General features: G+C 53.8%; 14 protein-coding genes across 14 annotated transcripts; 8 read left to right on the top strand and 6 right to left on the bottom strand.

The window, feature by feature from the left end:
* Positions 1 to 326: 326 nt before the first annotated feature.
* On the top strand, positions 327 to 1,023 carry CLAFUR5_02130 (Endosomal protein P24B; the record flags this gene model as incomplete). The annotated part of the gene is made up of 2 exons (XM_047901278.1): positions 327 to 726; positions 788 to 1,023. The coding sequence occupies 2 exons, from the start codon at positions 327 to 329 to the stop codon at positions 1,021 to 1,023; spliced, it is 636 nt and encodes a 211-aa protein (XP_047755328.1).
* A 932-nt stretch (positions 1,024 to 1,955) lies between these two features.
* CLAFUR5_02129 (uncharacterized protein) lies at positions 1,956 to 2,710 on the top strand (the record flags this gene model as incomplete). Its single annotated transcript, XM_047901277.1, has 2 exons — positions 1,956 to 2,111; positions 2,165 to 2,710. The coding sequence occupies 2 exons, from the start codon at positions 1,956 to 1,958 to the stop codon at positions 2,708 to 2,710; spliced, it is 702 nt and encodes a 233-aa protein (XP_047756458.1).
* Positions 2,711 to 2,892: 182 nt separating this feature from the next.
* CLAFUR5_02128 (2-hydroxyhexa-2,4-dienoate hydratase) lies at positions 2,893 to 3,894 on the bottom strand (the record flags this gene model as incomplete). Its single annotated transcript, XM_047901276.1, has 1 exon — positions 2,893 to 3,894. One exon carries the CDS (start codon positions 3,892 to 3,894, stop codon positions 2,893 to 2,895), a length of 1,002 nt encoding a protein of 333 aa, XP_047756459.1.
* A 623-nt stretch (positions 3,895 to 4,517) lies between these two features.
* CLAFUR5_02127 (Signal peptidase complex subunit SPC2) lies at positions 4,518 to 5,240 on the bottom strand (the record flags this gene model as incomplete). The annotated part of the gene is made up of 2 exons (XM_047901275.1): positions 4,518 to 4,862; positions 4,923 to 5,240. 2 exons carry the CDS (start codon positions 5,238 to 5,240, stop codon positions 4,518 to 4,520), a joined length of 663 nt encoding a protein of 220 aa, XP_047756450.1.
* A 241-nt stretch (positions 5,241 to 5,481) lies between these two features.
* On the top strand, positions 5,482 to 6,413 carry CLAFUR5_02126 (ER membrane protein complex subunit 3; the record flags this gene model as incomplete). Its single annotated transcript, XM_047901274.1, has 4 exons — positions 5,482 to 5,528; positions 5,582 to 5,976; positions 6,029 to 6,190; positions 6,238 to 6,413. The coding sequence occupies 4 exons, from the start codon at positions 5,482 to 5,484 to the stop codon at positions 6,411 to 6,413; spliced, it is 780 nt and encodes a 259-aa protein (XP_047756451.1).
* A 431-nt stretch (positions 6,414 to 6,844) lies between these two features.
* Positions 6,845 to 7,795, top strand: CLAFUR5_20138 (uncharacterized protein; the record flags this gene model as incomplete). The annotated part of the gene is made up of 1 exon (XM_059462975.1): positions 6,845 to 7,795. One exon carries the CDS (start codon positions 6,845 to 6,847, stop codon positions 7,793 to 7,795), a length of 951 nt encoding a protein of 316 aa, XP_059318880.1.
* Positions 7,796 to 8,380: 585 nt separating this feature from the next.
* Positions 8,381 to 10,044, top strand: CLAFUR5_02125 (uncharacterized protein; the record flags this gene model as incomplete). The annotated part of the gene is made up of 2 exons (XM_047901273.1): positions 8,381 to 9,451; positions 9,502 to 10,044. The coding sequence occupies 2 exons, from the start codon at positions 8,381 to 8,383 to the stop codon at positions 10,042 to 10,044; spliced, it is 1,614 nt and encodes a 537-aa protein (XP_047756452.1).
* Positions 10,045 to 10,594: 550 nt separating this feature from the next.
* On the top strand, positions 10,595 to 12,034 carry CLAFUR5_02124 (pH-response regulator protein palC; the record flags this gene model as incomplete). The annotated part of the gene is made up of 1 exon (XM_047901272.1): positions 10,595 to 12,034. One exon carries the CDS (start codon positions 10,595 to 10,597, stop codon positions 12,032 to 12,034), a length of 1,440 nt encoding a protein of 479 aa, XP_047756453.1.
* Positions 12,035 to 12,275: 241 nt separating this feature from the next.
* CLAFUR5_20137 (uncharacterized protein) lies at positions 12,276 to 12,731 on the bottom strand (the record flags this gene model as incomplete). The annotated part of the gene is made up of 1 exon (XM_059462974.1): positions 12,276 to 12,731. One exon carries the CDS (start codon positions 12,729 to 12,731, stop codon positions 12,276 to 12,278), a length of 456 nt encoding a protein of 151 aa, XP_059318879.1.
* A 483-nt stretch (positions 12,732 to 13,214) lies between these two features.
* Positions 13,215 to 14,488, bottom strand: CLAFUR5_02123 (uncharacterized protein; the record flags this gene model as incomplete). The annotated part of the gene is made up of 3 exons (XM_047901271.1): positions 13,215 to 13,349; positions 13,410 to 13,877; positions 13,934 to 14,488. The coding sequence occupies 3 exons, from the start codon at positions 14,486 to 14,488 to the stop codon at positions 13,215 to 13,217; spliced, it is 1,158 nt and encodes a 385-aa protein (XP_047756454.1).
* A 1,576-nt stretch (positions 14,489 to 16,064) lies between these two features.
* CLAFUR5_02122 (uncharacterized protein) lies at positions 16,065 to 16,769 on the bottom strand (the record flags this gene model as incomplete). Its single annotated transcript, XM_047901270.1, has 1 exon — positions 16,065 to 16,769. One exon carries the CDS (start codon positions 16,767 to 16,769, stop codon positions 16,065 to 16,067), a length of 705 nt encoding a protein of 234 aa, XP_047756455.1.
* Positions 16,770 to 17,639: 870 nt separating this feature from the next.
* On the top strand, positions 17,640 to 18,865 carry CLAFUR5_02121 (Homoisocitrate dehydrogenase; the record flags this gene model as incomplete). Its single annotated transcript, XM_047901269.1, has 2 exons — positions 17,640 to 17,875; positions 18,016 to 18,865. 2 exons carry the CDS (start codon positions 17,640 to 17,642, stop codon positions 18,863 to 18,865), a joined length of 1,086 nt encoding a protein of 361 aa, XP_047756456.1.
* A 302-nt stretch (positions 18,866 to 19,167) lies between these two features.
* CLAFUR5_02120 (uncharacterized protein) lies at positions 19,168 to 20,254 on the top strand (the record flags this gene model as incomplete). The annotated part of the gene is made up of 3 exons (XM_047901268.1): positions 19,168 to 19,843; positions 19,909 to 19,993; positions 20,095 to 20,254. The coding sequence occupies 3 exons, from the start codon at positions 19,168 to 19,170 to the stop codon at positions 20,252 to 20,254; spliced, it is 921 nt and encodes a 306-aa protein (XP_047756457.1).
* A 351-nt stretch (positions 20,255 to 20,605) lies between these two features.
* CLAFUR5_02119 (putative mannose-1-phosphate guanyltransferase) lies at positions 20,606 to 22,053 on the bottom strand (the record flags this gene model as incomplete). The annotated part of the gene is made up of 3 exons (XM_047901267.1): positions 20,606 to 21,814; positions 21,870 to 21,926; positions 21,985 to 22,053. 3 exons carry the CDS (start codon positions 22,051 to 22,053, stop codon positions 20,606 to 20,608), a joined length of 1,335 nt encoding a protein of 444 aa, XP_047755246.1.
* Between the last annotated feature and the right edge of the window lie 402 nt (positions 22,054 to 22,455).

Here is a 22,455-nt window from a genome sequence, read left to right as displayed (position 1 = left end):
GAAGTCGGCGCGCGAACTGATGAAGCTGGCAGCCCCTGTCGGCGATCGGCGCTAAGAGCCCCTTTTCCATAGTCTCAGCCAATCAGAACCACCTCGCTCCGTCGCCCAATAGGAACAAGTCCAAGCTTCCAAAGCGTAGGTGCAGCTTCGCGCCCGCTTGCGGTATAGCGTAGAAGCTGAGACCACGTAGGCTGAGTACCTGAGCTTAACTTCTCCAGGGACCCTCGCGTGCTGCACTTTCGAGAACACGAAACCATCAACTCAAGACCAGCAATTGCTCTTTCTCTTCACTTCTGCCACCACCGCACCGGTGCAACGACTTCACCATGGCGATCTTAGGTCTCTTTCTCTCGCTGCTGTCCCTCTTCGCCCTCAGCCATGCGCACAACATCCAGCTGCGAGCACACTCGCGAGAGTGCTTCCACGAGGAGCTGCACAAGGACGACAAGATGACCGTCATCTTCCAGGTCGGCGATAGGGAATTCGGTGGAAGTGGCAACTTGGACATCGACTTCTGGATCAAGTCACCCACCGGCAACAACATCATCGACCAGCGAACCGTCAGCTCCGGCGACCACTCCTTCGACGCAAGAGAAGATGGGAGATACGCATACTGCTTTAGCAACGAGCATTGGTCCGCGAACACGAAGGAGGTCAGCTTCAATGTGCACGGTATAGTCTACGTGCCGGAGAGTGATGCTCCATTGGATCCACTCGAGAAAGAGAGTACGTGAACACACAATACCAGGAGCATACCACGAGTTGGGCACAAAGCTAACAATCGCAGTTCGCATCCTGTCGGATCACATAGCGCAAGTCAGGGACGAGCAATCATACATGGTACTCCGAGAACGCATTCACCGCAACACCGCAGAGAGCACAAACGCTCGTGTCAAGTGGTGGAGCATCTTCCAGCTGGGTGTGTTGATCGGAGAGGGCGTGTTCCAGGTGTGGTGGTTGAAACGTTTCTTCGAGGTCAAGTCGCCCGGTCAGCCTTCGTTCAACAGAGGTGCGCTTGGCTAACTTGCTGGACAGGTGAAGCATGTAGTATAGAGTATACACGAAACGATACGAGCGGACGTTAGCGATAGAATGTCACGAATATCATACCTAGCTCTGAATGCAAAGAGTATGACATGAAACTTTTGTGCTATACCAGCGAGGGTGCTTATACAAAATGACATACACTCAGACAACGTTCACTAAGCATACTTTCAGGATTTGATGGCCCAACCTAGTCTCACAGACTCTCAAGTGAACGGCTCATTGTCCTCCAGTGCTTGATATGAGCTCGCATGAGCGCAAGGTAATTTGCGGGATAGTCTCACACAGTGCTGTGGGGAGGGGCATGTTGATATACCTTCGGCGCCAGTCCTTGGTCAGGGCTGGCCACGAAGTGCGTTCCCGCGCCAAAGAGAACAGCAAAGAGGTGAACGAGCAACGGAGTGAACGAGCAAATGAGTCTCCAACGCTGCTCAGAAGCTGACATAGAATGCGCTGAGCACTACGACGCGCTACAGCTTCGTGTGTATGCTACAGTCTCCGCTATACAGCTACGTGCCCGCAGATTCGCGCAAAAGTATCCGCTTCAATACTACTTCGAAGCGCTCGGCGGTGCCTGAGGACCTCTGACACCAAGCCCTGAGATCATAGCGCCATACCCCGACTTCGACTATGGTCACGGCCTGCCAACAGGATACTGATTTCTCTTTGCACACAGAAGCTGACTGGGAACACCCTCACAATCTCATGTGGCACAGCACACACTCCAATGCATTGGTGTGAACTCAGTCCTTCCCACATCCTTCGTGCCAACCAATTATCAAGCGGGGTGCTAGGCAGCTGCGCGCTCCCGGCCTGATGAAGACCGCTTCGAAGCTGTATACAGCACCAGGCCCTCGATATCAGATCTGTCGTTGTCGCCGCTGTTCGAATACAGAGAAGTAACATCCGCGATGCATTCGCTATGGCTTTGTGTGTTGGGAGCTTCACAGCTATGTAAAGCCGCGCCCCGCCCTCTTATCGAACAATCAGTCTTCACTCTGCATGAGCAATCATTCTCGCCTGGTAATGGCGGCCGTTCCATGCCTGTGAGCCATTACAACATAACAGTAGGTCTTGCCTGCCTCCGCTGAAACCGGCCCGGCTAACGCGGTGTGAATAGTTCGACAATGTCAAACTAGACAAGAAAGCCAAGCAGAAGCTGGACCATCTGGATCCTCTGGAGTTCATTCGATACGATATTGTGAACACTTCTCTAGCCGTAGAGCAGGATCTCCTTTCGCCAAACGACGCGGACTGCGCCGTTGTGGGCACCAACGCCATCTTTACCGCTGCAGATCGATATGGCTCTCCTTCCAGAGTAGAGTTCGACCCGGATACTGCGAAGCTGTATAACACGTCGCATTTCTTCGACTTCAAAGGCATGACCTTCAAGCCACTGGGACCGGCTCCTCGGGGCATCGTTGCGGGAGTTTACGCCTGGATGATCCAAGATGGAAAGGCCCTGCATGTGTACAGTGCTTTCGCTGTTTGGGGAGCCAGTGGATACCTCCATCCTATAGTCGCCGATTTCCCGGAATATTGGCCTGAGTGGGGTGTGGATGTCAATATGATTGAGATCTCGGCGAGGGATCCGCAAGGGAAAAGACCATGGCCGCTGTGTGTTGGGAGGATTGAGCTTATGCTGAAGGAACGGCAGGGAGAATGACGCTTGCTGGAGGCGCGGTAGAAGCACCGGATTGGCGTATGGTTGCGTGTGCTCCCCAGCGCACTGGCTGTTCAGGGAGGTTTGAATGTTGGCCTCGTAAACAGTATAAGCGAAGCGCTGGGGCGCCACATGATCCACGACTCTGTCGCGAGTTCCTGATCCATCAGATTGCCAAATATTTCTTATTGCAGCTTGAACGAAACTTCCAGACCAGGTAGATCGATGCCTTCAAGCTTCGTCGACCACAGATCACCGTTCTTGATTTCCAACGCTCGAGTCAATGTCCCTGTAGTAACAACCTCTCCAGCTTCGACGGTGTTGTTGAATTCGTCCTTCTCCAGCAGCTCGGCTAGGTGTCGAAGTGCATTGATTGGGCTTCCGAGTACATTGCTACCCATTCCTTGGTCGACTTTCTCGCCATTGCGCAGCAATTCGACCTTGAAGTTGCGGAGGCTGTCTAGTAGAGCTTCTTCATCATGTCCATTCTTCAGCCACAGCCTTGGTCCAACAAGCAGCAGGCCGTGAAGTGCGAATCCCGCAGTCGTGTCTGCAGCGGTGAACTTCCAATGCGGGTAGATCGAAGCCACAATTTCGAAGCCATGGGCTACCCAGTCTATACTGCGTAACAGCTCCACATCGCTCATGGAAGAAGTAATGGTGCTCTTCAGCCCGAAGATGATCTCGGGTTCAATCTTAGGTTCCATCGCGTTGAGATGAGTTATGTTGGCGAGCACAACCTTGCCTTCGCTCAGCTCGTTCTTCTCCGGTAGGTCCACGACGGTGTTCTGATAGACATATGACCAATTGCTCGCATCGATTCCATACTCAGGCCAGATGTTCCGGTTGGTGAAGCCGATTTTTCGTCCGGCCACAACTTCACCGTTCATCTCCCGCAGCTTTCGAATGGCTGATGCAATGTGGTATGCCTTCTTCTGATCAAAATCGCCGTGTTGAGCCTTGGATAGAAGAGGAATCTGGTAGTTGTGTGCGCGAGCATGTTCTGCGAATACTGCCAGTTTTCGTATGTCACCTGGAACGTTCTCCCACTTTTCTTTCTCCTGGAGCATGCCTTCTATATCGTTGGCGGCAGGATACCATCGTCGTGATGAAGATGAGATCTTGTGGCTGCTTGATCTGCACAAGAGTTGCGCTCGCGTGCTCAAAAGCGAACGCATTGAAGACATTTTCACTCTTTTGACCAGCTCAATGCTCGAAGTAAAACTCAATGCCAACGCCGTGCGCCTGAATTCCGTACGCTATGTGTATTCCCGCGAGTCTGGGTGTGCGAAGGAAAGAGGCAAATCTTGTCACGCGAAGTGTGGTATTCTAGATTCAAAGCCGAGGAAGGCGAGGTGCATCATTTATGGATCAACGGGTCGACTAGCGTGTTTTGCTGGACTAGAACTATGCTTCATACCACCGTCTCCAGATATTCGCATACACAGTCGACAACGAAGGACGATGGGAGGATCTTTTGTGGTAGTTGCCGTGCAACACAAGTCCTCGCACCAGGCCGTCTAAGCTAGCTTCTCCTACAGCAGAACTCTAGCATCTCTGGACCCTATCCCGCCCTGAATTTGATGCACTGAAGCTAGGCAAGTCTGATTCCGCTGTAGACTATTCAACTTTCGAAGATGTGGGTAGATTGAGTCGTGAGGGCCGGCATAGCTCGTCTGCATAGCAAGAGCCTCAGGGAGGTGCTTCACTGGCATTGATCATGACATTTGGAGAACACCCAACATGGGTCCGGCCTTTGGCATGCAACCTCGATCTTTGAGTGGGTGTTGTATTGTGCCTTTCCATCCTATCAGACCTCCCTCTTCGATCTCTTGCTGCCTTTCGCTTTGCTATCGTTGCCAGTAACGTCCACACCGCCATCACCACTCTGCAGCAACTCTACTTTGGCAGTAGGAGCGGCGAGCTCATCCCTCTCGTCCCTGTTCGCGTTCTTCAAGTCCACATCTCCAACTTCCTCAATGCTCGAAGCGATCCATTGTTGGAACGGCTTCGCGACAAAATAGCCGTCTGCGGTAAACCATGTCGTGAAAGGTGCTTGGAGCTGGCGAGAAGTGGCTGGTGCGTTCGGTTTTGTCGTTGACACGGTGAGGTAGTATGTTGGGTCGTGCTTCTTCGTCTTTGCAGCAATTGAGACCTGCCGCGCGGAATGTCAGCTTGGAGACGACTTCCGAACTGCAATAGTGTGCTATCATACCTTCGTGCCTCCATGTGTGCCCTCAAAGACCAGCCCCTGCTCTACAGCCCATATCCAGTATGTAAGGGCGCCGTTGAGAATTGCGTAAGCGGCCACTGCTACAGCTGTCCAGTACTTTGTCGCTTCCCAGCCCAGCTTGTAATCTGCGGCAAAGGTTGCGCCTGCTATTATGACGGCGACATAGCCCAGTGCCAGTCGTACATCAAGTTTGCTGTTGTCCTGCTTGAAGGAGAGTCCTCGAAGGTAGTTGCCCAGAGCGTCGTCGGTCGTGTTCTTGAGGTCATTGAGCGAGTACGGTGATATGCGTGAATCTGACATGGTGCGCGTGGCTGTTTTGTGTACTTCTCACAAAGGTGATCGTATTCGAGAGGCTCTATTGCATCGTGGTATTACAGTCGCGTGTCTCAAAAAGTGCTAGCTGTCATCTAGGAGTGAGTTTGAGGACGAGCTTGGATCGCGGAGCACATCCGCATCATGTGAAGCTCGTGCTGTGTCCAGCAGCAGCAGCCGAACTTCCCACCTCTACAACACCACACACAGCACTTTCACATTCGTCGCAATGGCTGGCCCCGTAGAACAGCAGATCCATCGGGATCCTGCTCTCTTGTAAGTGCGCCGGCGTCACCACTGCGAGAGCTACACTGACGCACTGCGACCAGCTACTGGATTCTCCTACCCATCACCGTAGTCATGATTCTGACCGGCATCCTGCGCCACTACCTCTCGACGCTCCTACAGACCACGCCAAAGAAGCAAGCCCTGGCTAAGATCCGCGAACAGCGCTCGCTCATGCGCGCCCAAGCCCTCCGCGCAAACCACCAACAGATTTCGAAACCAGCCTTCGAGCGCCGGAAAGATTTCTTCATAGGCGGTGTGAAAGATGGCAGATTCCTCGCAGACCTGGAGAATAGAGGGAAGGCAAAGCCAAACCCTATGAGTGATCCGGCTATGATGGAGGGCATGATGGGCATGATGAAGGGGAATGTTGCCATGATGGTGCCGCAGAGCTTGATCATGGGCTGGATTAATGCTTTCTTCTCTGGCTATGTCATCAGTGAGTCGATGATGAGGTACTGCCCGCAGAAAGGAATGCTGACAACGGGTAGTGAAACTGCCGTTCCCACTCACGCCGCAGTTCAAGCAAATGCTACAGGCAGGAGTCGGCACAAGAGATCTGGATGTGCGGTGGGTGTCCAGCTTGAGCTGGTACTTCCTGACTCTGTTCGGGCTGCAACCAGTGTACAACTTCATCCTTGGCAACAATAATGGTACGCCAAGCTCCCTCAACGAATGCTCCCGTGCTAACGACGCTCAGCTGCCAATATGGCTACACAACAGATGGCACAAGCTCAAATGGGACAGAATCCCATGGGTGGCCAGGAAGACCCGGATAAGATCTTCCAGAATGAGATCGAGAACCTAGAAGTCATCGAACACCGGTACATTCTCGATGGCATAGAAGATAGATTGCTGGCCAAGCTCGGCGCATAAATTATATACTGGCTACGATTACTGAGGGGTTGGCCGACTCGCTGTCCCATCACGATCAGCAATACCTATTTTACGCATGGACACATGATGACTGTGAAAGGTCACTCTGATGGCACGCGATGACTTGCGCGGCGGCCATCGAGACAATGCAGCTACGCGATCCCTCGCGCAAATGGCTGTATTCCACAGCACCCTACAGCGCGGCCGCAGGTTCAGCCTACAGCCTTGGAGTTGGGGGTGACACGAAGCGCTCGGCGATAACCAGTTCTTCTCGACAGACTTTACAGGTCTGACCAATCAGCGGCATCAATACTGCTCCCCACAAGCTAGCGAAGTCCTTGATCCTCTCACGAACGAACCCCGATCACTTCTCCGATCTGAAGTCTGTCAAACATCTTGTCGCCATACTGTAGAGCGACCTGCTGCCTGACATGGAAGTGCTCGACGGACTCAGTCAACTACTCTCCCCGTTGCTCGATCCTCCACTGCGAGCACAGATCCAGGCCATCGACTTGACTTCCTTATCGCGCATATCTCTATCAAGACTGACAAAGACCGCGCTACCTAATCTTGGCCGTGTCGAACTTGTGTCTGGTCCTGCATACGAAGAGCACTACGACGAGCTCTACCGAACGAACTTCCACGGCGGCGAAAGGGAATGCTCTGAACTGATCGTTGCGCGGCTTATAGACGACGCTCAGTACAAACGCAAAGGCCTCTCTCCTTTCCGAATCCTCGGCCTTCGAGATCCTGCCGGACGCGCCATCGGCGCCGCACACTTTTCTGTACTCTTTCTGACGAAAAGTGGGTATGCTGTTCCATACCTTCAGTACATCTACATCCGGCCTGAGAACCGTCGCCAGGATCTCAGCGAGCTTTTGCATACTCTGGTCTTGGCTGTGACGATGGCACTTGCTGCCAAACGGGCCAACACAGACGCGATCGCGGTGCCTTTTACGCTTTGCGAGACCGAACCGACTGTTCCAAGTGAAGATACAGCCAAGCAAGGGCATGCAGTGGATCGGAGCAAAATCCACTCGAAAAGTGGCAGCCAAGCATTGATGCTTCGGAGGAAGTATGATGGAAGAGTAGTGAGTGCCCATGTTCAACCGGGGATGGAGATGGGCGAGCCACCTCTGACCTACATCTGGGTGCTGCGAGCGAATCCGGCTGTTGAACTTGCATTTGAGGATGGAGATTTGGGCAAGAGTCTCATCGATGCATATTACCAGAGCTTAGTGGATGAAGGGTTTCCTCAAGAGAATATTGCACAAGCCATGCGGCTGGCGGAAGCTAGACGAGATGGTGATGCGGAGTTTTGTTTGCTGCCGTTGAGTGCGATTACGAGAGATATGTATATAGACATAGACGATAATAGTTGACATAAATATGTGCATGACTAGGTTGGTTCTTGGTGGCTTTTCCGGGTGTCGTGGAGGAATCTGTGATAGACGATCGACCTGACGAAGCGCTTGCCTTCCACGTGCCTAGCCAATCTGAACAGGCTCTTGCCTAGCGTTGCGTCTAATGCAGGTACAAGGACGGTTGTGGAGAATCGAGGGGAAGGCACAGGCGACGCCAGCTCGTGAGAACCACAATACTTGACCCTTGACGACTGCATATGCTCACCGCAGTAGAACAGGAGTATCTTGAACAATACAGACACGCGCATGTCACGGAAACAGTGGAGTAATAAGAAGCTCCAGTGTGTTGTGACAACGTGAAAGTCGAATAGATAAAGTTCAGGGCAGGAGCCGGGGTTTCGGAATGGAACTTAAGTCAGAACCCTGAATACGTCCATCAAAACAATCGGCCTCGCTCTTGCTGGCGAGGCGTGTCTGCAAACAAACACACCTCCCTGCCGAGTCTCTCCGCTCCACTCCGCGACCATCTGTACCTCTACAAAGCTTCAACGCGTTTGTACGCACCCACGAGCTCGGTAGAAACACGATACTGCCGACACAAACATGGCGTCAGGCACCTACCTGCGCTTCCTGCAGGCGCCGAACACTGGAGATCTTGCCAGCGATGCCACAATCAACTACATCACCACCACGACCACCATCAGCGAGCCGACCGCCATCTTGAAGCACTTCAGTGCTCAGGCCAAACAAGTCGAGAAGAAGAATGAGCAGATACTCTACACTATCGAGGGCGACAATGGCTGCTGCGTTGAGACGGCCACGACGCTGCAGTTCCGTATGGGAGGGGGTGCCTACCTTCCTGGAATGGATTCCAACATGCTCGACGAGCGTCAGGTCACGTTCCCGCTCACCCATGTGGTGAGCTACGACAGTGCCGGCAAGATTCAGCAGATCCGCCTCTACTGGGACCAGGGCACGCTCCTCAAGCAAGTTGAGGCAATTGGCAAGACTGGTCGTAACTGGCCCATCAGAGATGGCACGGCTTTAGTCAATGCCGTGACTGCTAGCGTCAAGTCCGGAGGCGGCCAGAACACGCACAGCAATGGCAAGCCATCAGAGTCGCGCAAGCCGAACGAAGTAGTTATCCAAGGCCACCAGAAGCGCGACAGTGTTTCTGTGACACGCGATCCACACGCAAGCTTGGCTCTGTTTGCAGAGCGCGACCCGAACGAGGACGGCCGAACTTACTCAGGTCCCAAGTACGACAAGGTAAAGTCTGCTAAGCCTGGCCCACGCGACTATGGTGAGCTTTTCGCCAGTGAAGAGACTGCTGCCGCTACGGGAGCGACTGCCAGAAGCCAGTCACCTCACAAGAACGACGGCACTGTACTCAAGGCCGGCGCGGGTAAGCACTTCAAGGGCAACCGCTTGTTCGAGGAAGACGAGAACCCCTCTCCACCTCGTTCTCCGGAACGCAAGAAGACCTATGACCAAAAGTACGAGCACTTCGCCTTCGGCAACGGTGAGGACGCACCCAAGGAGAACAGACCACCGAGCAAGGCAAAGGGTAACCAGAATGCTACCTTCAGCTTTGAGGACTTCGCGACCCCTCCGAAGCACGTCGAGAAGCAGAAACCAGATTTTGAGCGACACTGGGGTGCCGGTGTGGACGAGGTACTGCTTCTCTGCAAAATCAAGTTGTGCACAAGCTAATTGATTACCAGGACGACCCGAGCTCTCCACCCAAGCGACCGATCGTACACGCCGCCCGCAAGGATGCGGCACCTCACTTCGAGCTGGTAGACGACTCCCCAATGCCTGTAGGCAAGATTTACAAAACAGCTGGTGACGGCATGGGCTCGCGCAAGGGTGGTGAAGGATGGTGGGATGTCGACTCTGATCCTGAAGTGGATGAACCCGCGGCTAGAAAGAAGGCCCAAACCACCAGCGTGAACAACGCTCGTCGGGGTAATGACTTCAACTCGCATCAGGCCATGACAGATAAGTCGCCTGCTGTGGATAAAGCCCAGAAGACAAAGCCCAGCACGCGCCCTGATCAGAAGAGCAGCTGGTCGCATGGAGAGTCGGCAGGCAAGAAGATATACAAAACTGCCGGAGATGGCATGGGTTCCCGTTCTGGCGGTAGAGCATGGGGCATCGGAGACGACAGCGATCCTGAAGTCGATGCTGACGTGCGTCCCAGTGCGAGATCACGACGTGCACAACAAGCGCAAACGAACGCTGGAGCCGGCGACAGCGATTTCTGAGGAACTTGCACCTGATATTCCAACAATTCTTTCCGACAGCGAAAGCGAACCGGTGAAGAAGAAGGTATACCAGCGAGTGATCGGCAGTGCTGAGGAGTTCAAGCGCCACGACGACCACTTCAGCGATGATTAGGATGTCGGTGACTTGCATAGGCGGTTGGCGGGGATGCTTGTGATGAATGAAGGTGCAGGATGTTGAGAGTTCTGTTTGACTTGAGAGAGACTGTTGTGGAGGAGTAGAGATACCCATTGCACGCTTGATGATGTTGAGTCTTGAACACATCTTGTTACGAGAGAAGGTGTTGTCCAGCCAGGGCGATGCGTGCTGCAGGGGTCATACTAGATAGCGAATGAAGCGTATGAATATTCGGCATGGTCACTACTCGTCATGTACTCCGTATGGTCCGCACTGTTTGTCAACAGGAACTGTTTTGTCAAGCAAAGTGGCGTGGATATTCCCAATGCATGTGCCACGTGCTTCGCCTTTGGTGTTTTGAAGCTCGACCTCCACCTCACTTTCCGCGTCGATCTCCTCGCAACAACAACCGACATGCCATTCCCCTTCACACTCCCAACAACCAGCTCCGTCCTGCTATCCGACTACTTCGACAGCGTAACACATCCCTCACTCCCACTATCCGCAACAACACGTCGCAGCGTCCTAAAGGATGCCCTCAAAAAGCACAAACGGCTCCCGCCCCAAGCCCAAGCCACAAACCTCTCCACCGTGCAGGACGCAGTAGCCAGCTACCTCCCATACCTCCTGGCCCTAAACACTGGCTCCGGCTACCGCGACATCGGACCGGAAAAGTTAGATGTCGAAGTGAAGAAACCACTCGAGACCGAATGGCGGAGCACGCTCTCTGCTGCGCTCCCTGGACGGGAAAATCCTCGTCCGAAACTGGTAGGTCTGCATCATGAGGCTGCTTTTACGCTGTCGACGTTGGCGTATGTGCATTCGCTGCTTGCGAGGGCGCAGATGCGGATGTTGTTTGGTGGGGCGGTGTTGTCGGCGGAGCAGCGGACGGGGACGATTGGAGCGGCGATGAAGCATTTACTTGATGCGTATGCTATACATACGTACCTCCTATCGCTCCCTTCAATTTCTGCTGCTAAGGATGCGCCGGTTGATATCCAGCCTTCGACCATATCGGCGTTGGCTTCGTTGGTACTGGCGGAGGCGACGATTATCGTTGTGGCGAAAGACGACCCTTACACAGCTGCAGTCGCCGACGATAGGAATGAGGGGAACACGGATTGGATGTTCAAAGCGCCCTCGATCCCCAAAGTGCGAGCTCACCTGTTCGCGAGGATATGTCTCGCCGCTGGAGAACACGCAACCAACGCACACGGCCTCCTCGCCCGCGGCAGCGGCGGCAAAATCGATGAAGATCTGATTAAATACGCCAGCGACTTACGCCGCACTGCTCGCGGCAAGGCAGCACGCTTTCTAGCCATCGACTCCGAGCTCTCAGGAAAAACCGGCGAAGGCCTAGCCTGGCTAAAAGGCGCGAAAAAAGAACTCAACCTCGCCGCCGACCTAGAAGACGGCAAACGCAAAGGCCTACGAGGCCTCAAACAAACCTGGCAAGAACGTCGCGAAGACCGTAAAGTCTCCAAGGGCGGCGAATGGGGCATGGATGCAGGCCGTTTCGAAGAGGCTAGAGTCGTGGAGATGCTTGAGAACAAGTGGGATAAGGAGAATAGCACGATTAACGTGCAGCTAGTCCCGCCTTTCGAGCCTTTGCTGGCGAATATGCCCTCGGGGAGGGAGTATCATACGCCACAGCCGTACGTGCCGCCGACGTTGGATCAGGATGTGTTTGTGAGGATGAGGGCGCCGCCGGAGCCGGAGGAGGCGGTGTTTAGGGGGGAGGAGGAGGATAGTGGGGATGAGGAGGGGTATGGTGGTGTGGTGGAGCCTGTTGGGGCGTTTCCTGGGACGGGGGAAGAGTATGGACGTAGTGGTACGAGCAATAGTTACTACTGAACATGCTGTGACACCGCTCAACAACAAGGCCTGTTGACAAAGTATGTTGCCGCCGCTACATTCGTCGACTTCAAGTCTGGAACCAACATAGATCGACGCGCTATGCCCTCTCCTGCATTAACCGGACCTCGCTACTCACCTCCATGCCAGCGGTTTGAAGCAACGGCCTGCGCTCACATAGTACATCGAAGCGCTAAGCGGCCATCACCTTCATCACCAACCCTCGCACCTTCCTCCACCATCACGCACAGCACCCCTCCCCCTCACTCCTACGAATATTATACTTCAAATCATTATCCATCCCCAACTCCGCCTCAGTATACGGCCCCTTCCCCGTCTTCTGCTGCACAATATACACCACGGGACTCTGACAATTATAACCCTTCAAACTCTCAATGCATCCCCCCTCGTCAAACCTCGCCACAACCGTCTCGGGAAAGGGATCAATAACATCTCCAAGAATTGATAACTTGTTCGCCATCTCGAGAATTACGGTCATCCCATCATCGCTTGTGGTCCGCGATATGATTCGGGGTTCGTCGAGGTGCCAGTAGTTTAGACGTTCTTTGAGGTCGGAGATTGCGGCGGAGCGGCCGTGGAGAACTGGTTCGCGCATGCTGCGGACTTGGGTGAGGCAGTTGGTGGTGAAGAAGGTGCTGAAGTGGGAGCAGTGTTCGGGTGGGGAGTTGGTGTGCATTGTTTGGAGATGTTGGAAGAGAGATTCTAGCGTCTTGGAGGAGGAGGATGGCGGTGGGGAGGATCCCATTGTCGATGGCGTTTTAAGGTGGGATACTGCTGTACTCGTGAAAGATGTGCAGCTGTGTTTTCACGCGGCCTTCAAAGCATCGAGGATTCCTTATATCAGTGCCAGAAGCTGTGCCTGCAGAAGACCACATGCCTAATACGGACGTAGCACAACGCAGTGTCAGCTTCCAACGCTTACACCAAGTGCTGTTGACAAGTATTCATCGCCAGTCAGATCATTGCAATCATTAGCCTTTGCGGTCGTTTTCTCCAGATCACCGAGACGAGACAAGGCAACCCGCGAGCGCTTCGCAACGGTCGCTGCAATCCACACATCGCTTTGGCATCCCGGACGGATCATGCAGTTATGTTTTTCCCGGAGGTAGACGACGCGCTCAGCGGCACCCAAGTTTGTCCACAGCCCTGCACGACCTGCTCACTCATCCTCCGGAATCTCCGCAACAATCGGACCATCATAACCAGGATGATGATTCCGTTGTGGAGAGCAATGATTCGTGACCCGCATCGCCTCCTGCGGCGAGTACGACTTGATAGCAATCTGCCTAGGCACCTTCATAAAAAACAAATCAGTCTCCATAACCCTCGCACAAGCTAGACTGAGGCTACTCACGTCCGCGAAATAAGGCTCAGTACCTGCCTCAGCACTCAGCAACGAATCCGTCCACACGATAAGCTGAATCGTCGTAGCTGGGAGACCCATCTTCGCCAGGCCGCCGCGCATGTTAATCATTCTCCGTTGCGCGGGTCTGTGGACGTTATGGGCCAGCTCTCGGCTGCCGTAGATGTGCTCGTGAAGGGCGATTCGACCTACTGCGAGGATGACGGGTGTGCTTGTTGCGCGTCGTGGGTCGTCGAGGGCTTCTTTCATGGCTTCGACGGTCTTCAGGCGCAGCCACAGGGCTGCTTGGACGGGGAAGAGGCCCTCCGCGACGGGAATGCCGCTGGCTAGGTATAGCGCGGTGTAGAATAGCGCAGGTTCCTGCAGTTCCTGGCGACGAGACCAGATGGAGTATGCGTGGATTTCTTCCTTGGTGGCTTTCAGTACGCGTATGCTGCGGGCGAAGGTGACATGATACCACTGCTATGTAGTCAGATACTGTAATCTCGGGCAATCCTTTGGCAACGACGACTCACGAAGTTAATCAACTGGCCGTACCACCTTCGATAGTGCACGGGATATGAGTTGAATGGATCTTTCATGCTCGCATCTAGAAACGACGGGTCTGGAACCCAAAGGTTCACGGGCCCAGGTGACAACGATCTCTCCTTTTGTGCAAGACGGATATCTGAGCGGCGGTGCTTGGGTATCAATACATCGCGCTTGCGAGAGATATTGGCCACATTTGCGGTTGTTTTCTGCTTGACAGCATTGCTGGAGCGGCCATTGTGAGTGTCGTCGGATCTCTTAGATATGAGCTGTTCCGGTACTACGTTGCGAGAATCAGTTCGAAGCAGTTTGAGAGTGACCTCTGACTTCGAGGCGCCTCTTGGTTGCACTCGATGGCTGTAAGCGGTAGCTGCGGAGCGGACAACTTTCTGCATATGCTTGCGTTTCTTCTCATCTCTCGTGTTGCTGACGTTGACAAAGATGAAGCCCGGGCTCTGTGACAGTTGAGACTGTACCATCCGCGTAGAGATGCGGCATGCTTTCTCGTCGTAGACTGCGTTGAAGAAGCGAAATTCCTTCATCGTCGTAATGTTGGTTTGGAGCTAAGCTCAGATTACGGTCGATGAGAGTCCTCCATGCTAAGCTACAGCTGGCGGCATATGTAGCTCTACGTTTCTTAGTGCATGGTTCTGGTACCTCTTCCGTCTTTGTGCCATTGACCAAGGCTCGCCACAGGTGCATGCCTAGACGAGCGTCGAGACCAGCCAACGCCATAGCCGTTGTCTTCGAGGATTGAGCTTTACCCTAGCTCACGCTTGGGGAAGCGTGTCCGTTCACGCTTGGTCGCACAGCAGATGCTGGATGCTCGGATCTTCTTTGGTTTGGCCGCCTTCATTGCCACAGGGATCGTGTGCGCCAGCCCTCTTTCGGAAGTTGCATCGGACGTCTCGCCTGTGTCCAAGGCCGTCTTCAAGGACTTCTCTTCAGCCCACGATTCATGATAACAATTGAAACGTGCCTGACACGACGATGGTAGAGCTCCACCAGCCAATGTTGCGAGGCGAAAGTGACCAGGAAAGATCGATGTCGAGTCCAGGCAGATGAAGGACAGCATTTCCCAGCTGTGGTTACACTGCACGATGTGGCTTCCGAGGACCAGGCAGGTTCCTACGTTACACGACATCAAGCTGCACGATGGCTGTAATATTGGCAACAACCACGATAACATCGCAGCGATGCGCCGGGTTTGGATCAATGTTCCTCGGAGGAGACTAGAGATCCCTTGCTGACTTCAGCGGTCCTAACGGAGTCGATGCGAGCATTGCGAGAGTCGCGTCGCAACAACTTGGTCTTTCGATTGCTTGCAATACTTGACGTGATGCGGCGGCTTTGGCGTCCAGTTGCTCAGCTTCCTGTGTCTGCTGCCACAGGCCGCAGTATAGCGTAGTCGAAGCTTCAGTTGGAAGGTGTGCAGCTCCAACGAAGCTTTGTCCATCATCGACTCTTTCAAAGCTCAGTCCCTCTTCGCCGTAACATTCAACAACTTGGACCGCGCCATGTGAAACAATGTCAACCCATCTCAGCCGCCCTGGACGACTCAAAGAAAGCATGAAAATGTCACCTTCGCAGTCATAATTACACGAGTCTGCAGCTCGTAGCTCGAGACGGCTTCGGAGGCGAGAGGGAAGAGACTCGCAAACTGGAGATATTGTACAACCGGCCAGTCCAGATTGATCAAGAGGCGAGAAACGAATGCTGCATCCTAGAAGCTGGACGGAACGTTGCGACTATTGCAGGTATTGTACTTCGCACGAGTGATGTGTGCTGCTTGCCTCTTTCCACCATGAGAGATTTATGCCAATCGAGCTCAGCTGTGGAAGACCAGCAAGTCTGCCACGGATCTTGTACCTGGCTACGGCGAGCACATCCTGCCATATGCTGAGGCTTCTATCTTCAGGTCTGTGGGATCCGAGTCGCAGGGCGAGAGACCTGTGTAGGGCGATGTGGTTGCTGCAAGTGATAGCAATGGGTATCATCCGGCAAAGAAGGCAGCCAGCTAGTGGTATAGGAATCCGTAGGTCCAGGAGTTGGAGGTCTCGGGCTGAAATGTCCAGGTAGTTGCCCAGGCCAGTCGTCCAGAAAGAGCAACATCAGGTCTCATCCACACGTCTTGTGCCCTGTCCACAAACCATTCCAGCCCTGCAATCTGTTGGCAATATCATTGACATAGCCAGGCTGACCGCGACTGACCACGTCCAGGTATTTTCCTACGGCACCAGAATTGTACGCCCTGGCTAGCGCATACCAGTTCCCAGACGGCACGTTTGCGAGTCTCGGCCTGCCTTTCAGCAGGTCAGCAAGTCCAGGACCTCTCTTCGCAGTCCCTTGGACTCCGTCTCGGATCATTCTCTCGACCGAAAATCTGGCGTCCGACTGGTCAAACCTGCTACCCTTTGGAGCATGCATGATGCCGCATCGTGGTGTAGTGCCAACACACTCAGTGTCCGCAAAGCCTTTCGACTCTTGCATTACCACTGCTAAGATGAAGCGAGGATCCACATCAGCATCTCTGGCAACCTGGAGAATGCTTTCCTGGACGTAGTGCTGCAAGTATGTGTCACCTCGGTTGCTTGATAGAATCTGTTCGCGGTTGAGGTCCCAGAGCATGTCCCAGGATAGCCACTCAGCTGGAGACGGGTAATTCTGCAAGTCTCCGGCATAGCATCTGTACTCAACCTTGGCCGGTCGCTGGTCGCTGCCTCCCATCGGCATCTGATGACTGCGATGCACTGGGTGTTCCGTGGCATGTGTTCCAAGACCAGCGGCCAGTGCCATAACGAGACTGACTCGGAACGGCCACATGTTGGCGTGGTCGTGTATGTTCCTTCGTAGGCGGTAAAAATGTGGTCGTAAGAGTTGCGGTGTCAAGTATAATGCATGTGTGCGGCATGCAGCAGAGGATGGTGCAATACTCTTGCGAGATTCGCAATTCTGCTCAGCTGATGACAAGCAGTGTATTCAAGAGCACGCGAAGGTAGCCATGTTATACACAGCCTACTCACCTGGCCATAGAATTGGGGCTGACTGCGGTTGATGCTGCAAGGTACTGCTGATGTGATCTTACGTGGGCAAACGTGCTCGCGTGCATCCATCAAATTGGCGCTGAATCGAGGCTACCGAACGAGCTGTGCCTCGTACAGGAAGACCAAGCCAAGGTAGGCGATTGGTGTCTGCAGGACCATTGTGTAAGTGTTCCATGGCTGGCTTGTTCGTGCTCGGCGTGTTGCTTATGTGGCACCGCAGCGTCGTACTGACAAGTCAGCCATCAGTCGTATGTAGAAGCTCTTCTGTGCCAAGGGCCATGGATGCCCTGTAGTTCTACATAGTGTTTAACTCATTCGTGGCTGCTTCGAAATACGAGAAGTGGCCGTAAGAGTTTGTTGCGCGTCGTGCACAGTCGCACGTCGTGCACAGCCCAATGAAAGTCAACTGTTGCCTAGGTGACATTAGTCGATACTTGATTGAGTAGGCCTAAGTTTAGTGGAGGTGTGCACGACGTGCGACTGTGCACAACGCGCAACAAACTCTTACAGCGTCTTCGAGCAGCCGAGTGACATTTTAGATCCCGCCGCTCAAGTGCCGACCTCGGCGACAGCTCCAGTGCCAGCATTGGAACTTTTCCGAGCTCCATGATAACAAACATCGTATAACACCGAAACGCGACACGCGACAATGGCCTCCAAAACATTGAGAATCGGCCTGATCGCAGGCGATGGCATTGGTCGCGAGGTCATTCCAGCTGGACGTCGCCTGCTTGAGGCATTACCGAGCTCGCTTGGCCTCAAGTTCTCCTTCGTAGACCTCGATGCTGGCTTCGAGACATTCCAGAAGACTGGCGTAGCGTTGCCTGATAAGACGGTCGAGACGCTGAAGAAGGAGTGCGATGGTGCTCTCTTTGGTGCTGTAAGGTAAGGTGATGCTTGGAAACACAAGCTATGGATCGCAAGTATGGCAAACAGCTCTGCTCGCGGATCTAAGAGAAGCATGTAGACGGTGCGCGACGTGAACATATATAAAGAACCCATTGACTGATGACTCGACTTCGTAGCTCGCCGACAACACCTACCAAAGGCTACAGCAGCCCCATCGTTGCCCTCCGCAAGAAGCTCGACCTGTACGCCAACGTCCGACCTGTCAAGTCTGTCGTGCCCACACCAGCCTTCCCAGACCCCATCGACATTGTCATTGTCCGTGAGAACACTCAAGATCTCTACGTCAAAGAGGAGAAGACATACGAGGGACCCAATGGCAATATCATTGCGGAAGCAATCAAGCGTATCGACAAGCATGCCTCATCACGGATAGCAACAATGGCTGGCGAGATCGCCATCCGGAGGCAGCGTGTTCGTGAGTCAACGGGAGAGAACAACAGGAAGTCGATGGTCACAATCACACACAAGAGCAACGTCATGTCGCAAACGGATGGACTGTTCCGTCAGTCAGCACGTACTGCGTTGGAGGAGGTCAAGTTCAAGAACGCGGGCGTCATCATTGATGAGCAGATTGTCGACTCAATGGCATACAAGCTTGTCCGGGAGCCAGGCACGTACGATGTCGTGGTCGCACCAAACCTCTACGGAGACATCCTTTCGGATCTGGCGGCGGCGTTGGTAGGATCTCTCGGACTCGTGCCTTCAGCAAACGTCGGTGACGGCTTTGCGATTGGTGAGCCCTGCCATGGCTCTGCTCCAGACATCCAGGGCAAGGGCATTGCCAACCCCATCGCGACGTTGAGAAGTGTTGCACTCATGCTTGAGTTCATGAACCAGGAGGAAGCTGCTGCCAGGATCTATCAGGCAGTAGACGGTAACTTGGCAGATGGCAAGCTGTTGAGCCCTGATATGGGCGGTAGCGCAAACACTGAGGAGGTGCTCAACGATGTGATCAGGCGCTTGTAAAACGTACAATTGGGATACAATGAGTGGCTGTGTTGTACAATAGCAGACACCTTCTAAGGTCATGTAATTTGTCTGCTATATCCAGACGATCACGCTGTACTGTGCTCTGTCGTGACTGCTCAGTTAACACCCTTGTTGTTCCCTTAATGCTTAACATCCCTGCCAAAATTTTGGCGGGCTCAGCTCCGTCCCGCAGAGTGACATCAGAACCATCTTCTTCACATGCGCCGATCTCCAGCATCATTGCTACAACAAACACAATCTACCTTGCAAACACTAATCCTCCTCTGCTACTCCCCATCATGGCAGACAAATACATCCTCAAGGTCACAGCCGGCCCCAACTACTCAGACCAAACGCAAATCTCCCCCAACAGCGAACAACCCACCCGAATCACCTCACCTCAACTCACAACCTCTCTCCGCCTCCGCATCCAAAACTACCGCGGCCTCCCCCAAGGCAGCCCCTCAACCTCCCCATACTTCTCCCACGAAACCCACAAACATGACCTCTACTCCCTCGCCTTCACCTTCACCCCCAAGGAAAACATCAACGGCCACGACCTCGTCCTCGGCAACGACTTCGACCACCCCATCCGCGACAAGCTCCCCCCGGGCTTCAACCAAGCCTTCAAGATCGCCACCTGGTTCGTCGATCCGGGGCTGTATGGCGACGTGCAGGCGGATGAGCCGTATTTGTATAGTCCGTTGTTGAGCTCGATTAACAAGTTCCGCGTGGGGCCGAAGGATGATAAAGAGCAGGAGAAGGTTGAGGAGGTGAGGGCGAATGAGGAGGTGGTGGTGATTGAGGAGGGGGCGGATGGGGATGGGGAGGAGGTGAGGGAGAAGGTGGGAATGCCGGTGGATTCGGCGGCGAGGCAGAAGTTCTTTTTGACGGAGTCGCATTTGAGGGAGTTTACGTTTGAGAAGGGGAGGGAGTATTCGAATGATTTCTTTAATCCGTATTTGGATTTCAACGGTATGCTGAGCCTTTCCCCGACTCCAAAACAACCATATTCCACTCACTAATCCCACCCACTCCAGACTTCGCCCTCCGCCTCCCAGGATTCAGCCTAATACCTGGCATCACAATCCCCATCATCAGCTACTGGGACGGCCAACCACTCCGGTAAGTTCCCTCCCCCCCCATCGATTGTGACTTGGACACATCACCTGCCCGCGTCTGGTACTTTGCTTCGCAAAACTCAACGACTGACGGGCTGACAAAAGTGCTCATTCGCTCAGATACGTACTCAAAAACCGAGCTACGGACGAGCCACTTTTCGTCGTCATCTTCTCACTACTACCCAAGGATGGTGAGGCGAAGGCGGAAGATGCGAAATCGGAGCCTGCGAAGGAGGGTTCGGGGGGTGATGATGATATTGACTAGGAGTTCATCGAAAACGTCAACACCTCATGTGATGGAAGCGCTGATGACGGAGGCTCGTCATATTTGACCGGCTCCGAGACGCTGTTGCTTTGAGATAGGATTGATGAGAAGCCAGACTACCACTTGCATAGGCATGGAATGCTTAGAAGAGCAAGCTGCATTCGCCACTCTAGACGCATATCAGGATACCCACGAAATACATTTCGATTGAGCGGAGTTGGTATTGTTTCTATTAGCTCGCCGGTGCGAGACGATGCATGTTGTCTATGTCTTATTTCGTCAAAACTAGCATCTCGACAGGAATGCTGATCGCAGTCCCGCCCGCTTTTTGCATCATGCTTCAAGCATCCTCTACATAATGACCTCGTTGGCCACATCACGCTTCAACTCCTTGAAAGGCAAGCAGACGCAGTTCTGGACGCGGACTTCGTCGCCCACAGCGCACTCCTTGCCGAGGATGGTGATGCTCTGGACCTTGACGCCGTTCTTGACGACGCTGGTGCTGTGCTCGCGGACAGGTGTTGGTGTGCCTTCCACGCGTGCCCATGCGCCAACGCGGCTGCCCCAGCCGATGATGGAGTACAGCACGCAGGCGTCGTGACGAATGTCTGCGTCCTCGAGGACAATCGACTCCTTGATTCTGGCGCCTGCGCCGATCACTGCACGAGGTCCGATAGAGACGTTTGGTCCAATCTTCGCGGTGGGGTCGACTTGTGCGGTTGGGTGAATGAAGACTGGTGGGAGGATGTTGGCGGATGGCTTCGCGAGTTCTTCGGATTGAGTCTGGAACGCCTTCATGAGGTAGAGAGCATTTGCTGGCACTGCGGAGCCGGCGGTCTTGATTTGGCGCCAGAAGTCCTTGGTCTCCAAGACGTAGAATTGTCTGCTATCTGCGAGGTCTGACAGGATGTCCTGCTCGAGTCGAATGACCTCGTTCTTTCCACCACCATCGTCGTCGTCGTTCGCTGCGGGGAGGTACTGCGAGTCGAGAGCGTCCGAGGATGGGTATGAGACCAATCGTGGCCTGTCTGTCCGTCTCTTGATCGCGCTCTTGATGCTTGGGAAGATGGCCTCTGTCGCGAAGAGGTATACACCGCAGTTGATCAGGTTCGAAATATGCGATTCTGGCTTCTCCACGTAATGCAGCACACGCTTGCTGTGCGCATCGCTGACTATGCAACCGAAGTTGGTCGCTGCGTCGTTTGGTACTCGTGTGCCCAAAATCACGGCCTCTGCGTCCTTCTCTTCAAACAATCTCAGCATCTGCTCCAGCGGGAAGGAGCAGCAGACATCAGCGTTGAGGACGAAGAAGCGATCGGGTCTGCCCTTGAGGATGGCATCGCGGAAGTGGTAGAGACCGCCGGCAGTACCTAGTGCCTGGTATTCGCGCAGGTACTTGATGCTGATGTGGGGGTGTGTGCGGCCGCAGTCCTTGATGAAGTCGCGGAAGACGCCCTCGTCGTAGTAGCCGACAATGAAGACCTCGCGGATCTCTGGGACTCGTGTGATGGCGGCGAAGCAGTGCTCAATGATGGGGTGTCCCGCGACCTCGAAGAGAGGCTACTACGAGTCAGTCCGTTGTCCAATGTATGCAGATCTCCTTCTATGTATGTACCTTGGGGAGGTCGAGGGAGAGGGGTCGGAATCGTGTTCCTCGTGAAGGACCGCCAACCTGAACACATGTAAATGTCTACACCTCCGTACTCTGTGCCATTGGCGCTGTGTTATACCAATATGACTGCTTTCGTCGAGGGTGCAGCTCCTGACTTGCCCCGAATGGGCACCTGCAACGTGGCCATGGTGTTTGAGATGGTTGTGTTTCGGATCGAGTCGTTGGTTGGGTGTAATGTAATTCTGTATGCGACCAGCTATGTTGTAGCTTATGAAGACTGGTTGTCACAAGCAAAAGGTCAAGTAGACCGAAAAGTTGTTTGGAGCATTTTGGTTACGTTAGCTTGCCAGCGGTCAATGGACCCTTCCCTCGGAGTCTAGGAGTACCCCTGCACTACTATCACAAGCCCCACCTCCGCAAACTCCTCCACCACGATGTTGCGTCTCCAATCCATCGACATCCTGCTTCACTCAATGTCGAAGACGATGCTTTTCTCTGACGAAACTCAGCATGTCAATGACACTACCGGGCGAATTCAGCACTTCGCGGGAAACACCTCAACACGACATCGCCAAAGCCCATTGCCTAC

Source organism: Fulvia fulva, chromosome 1 (assembly GCF_020509005.1).
Source record: "Fulvia fulva chromosome 1, complete sequence".
NCBI lineage: Eukaryota > Fungi > Ascomycota > Dothideomycetes > Mycosphaerellales > Mycosphaerellaceae > Fulvia > Fulvia fulva.
Note: the sequence above shows the minus strand (reverse complement) of the source record. Positions and strands in the feature narration are given on the sequence as shown.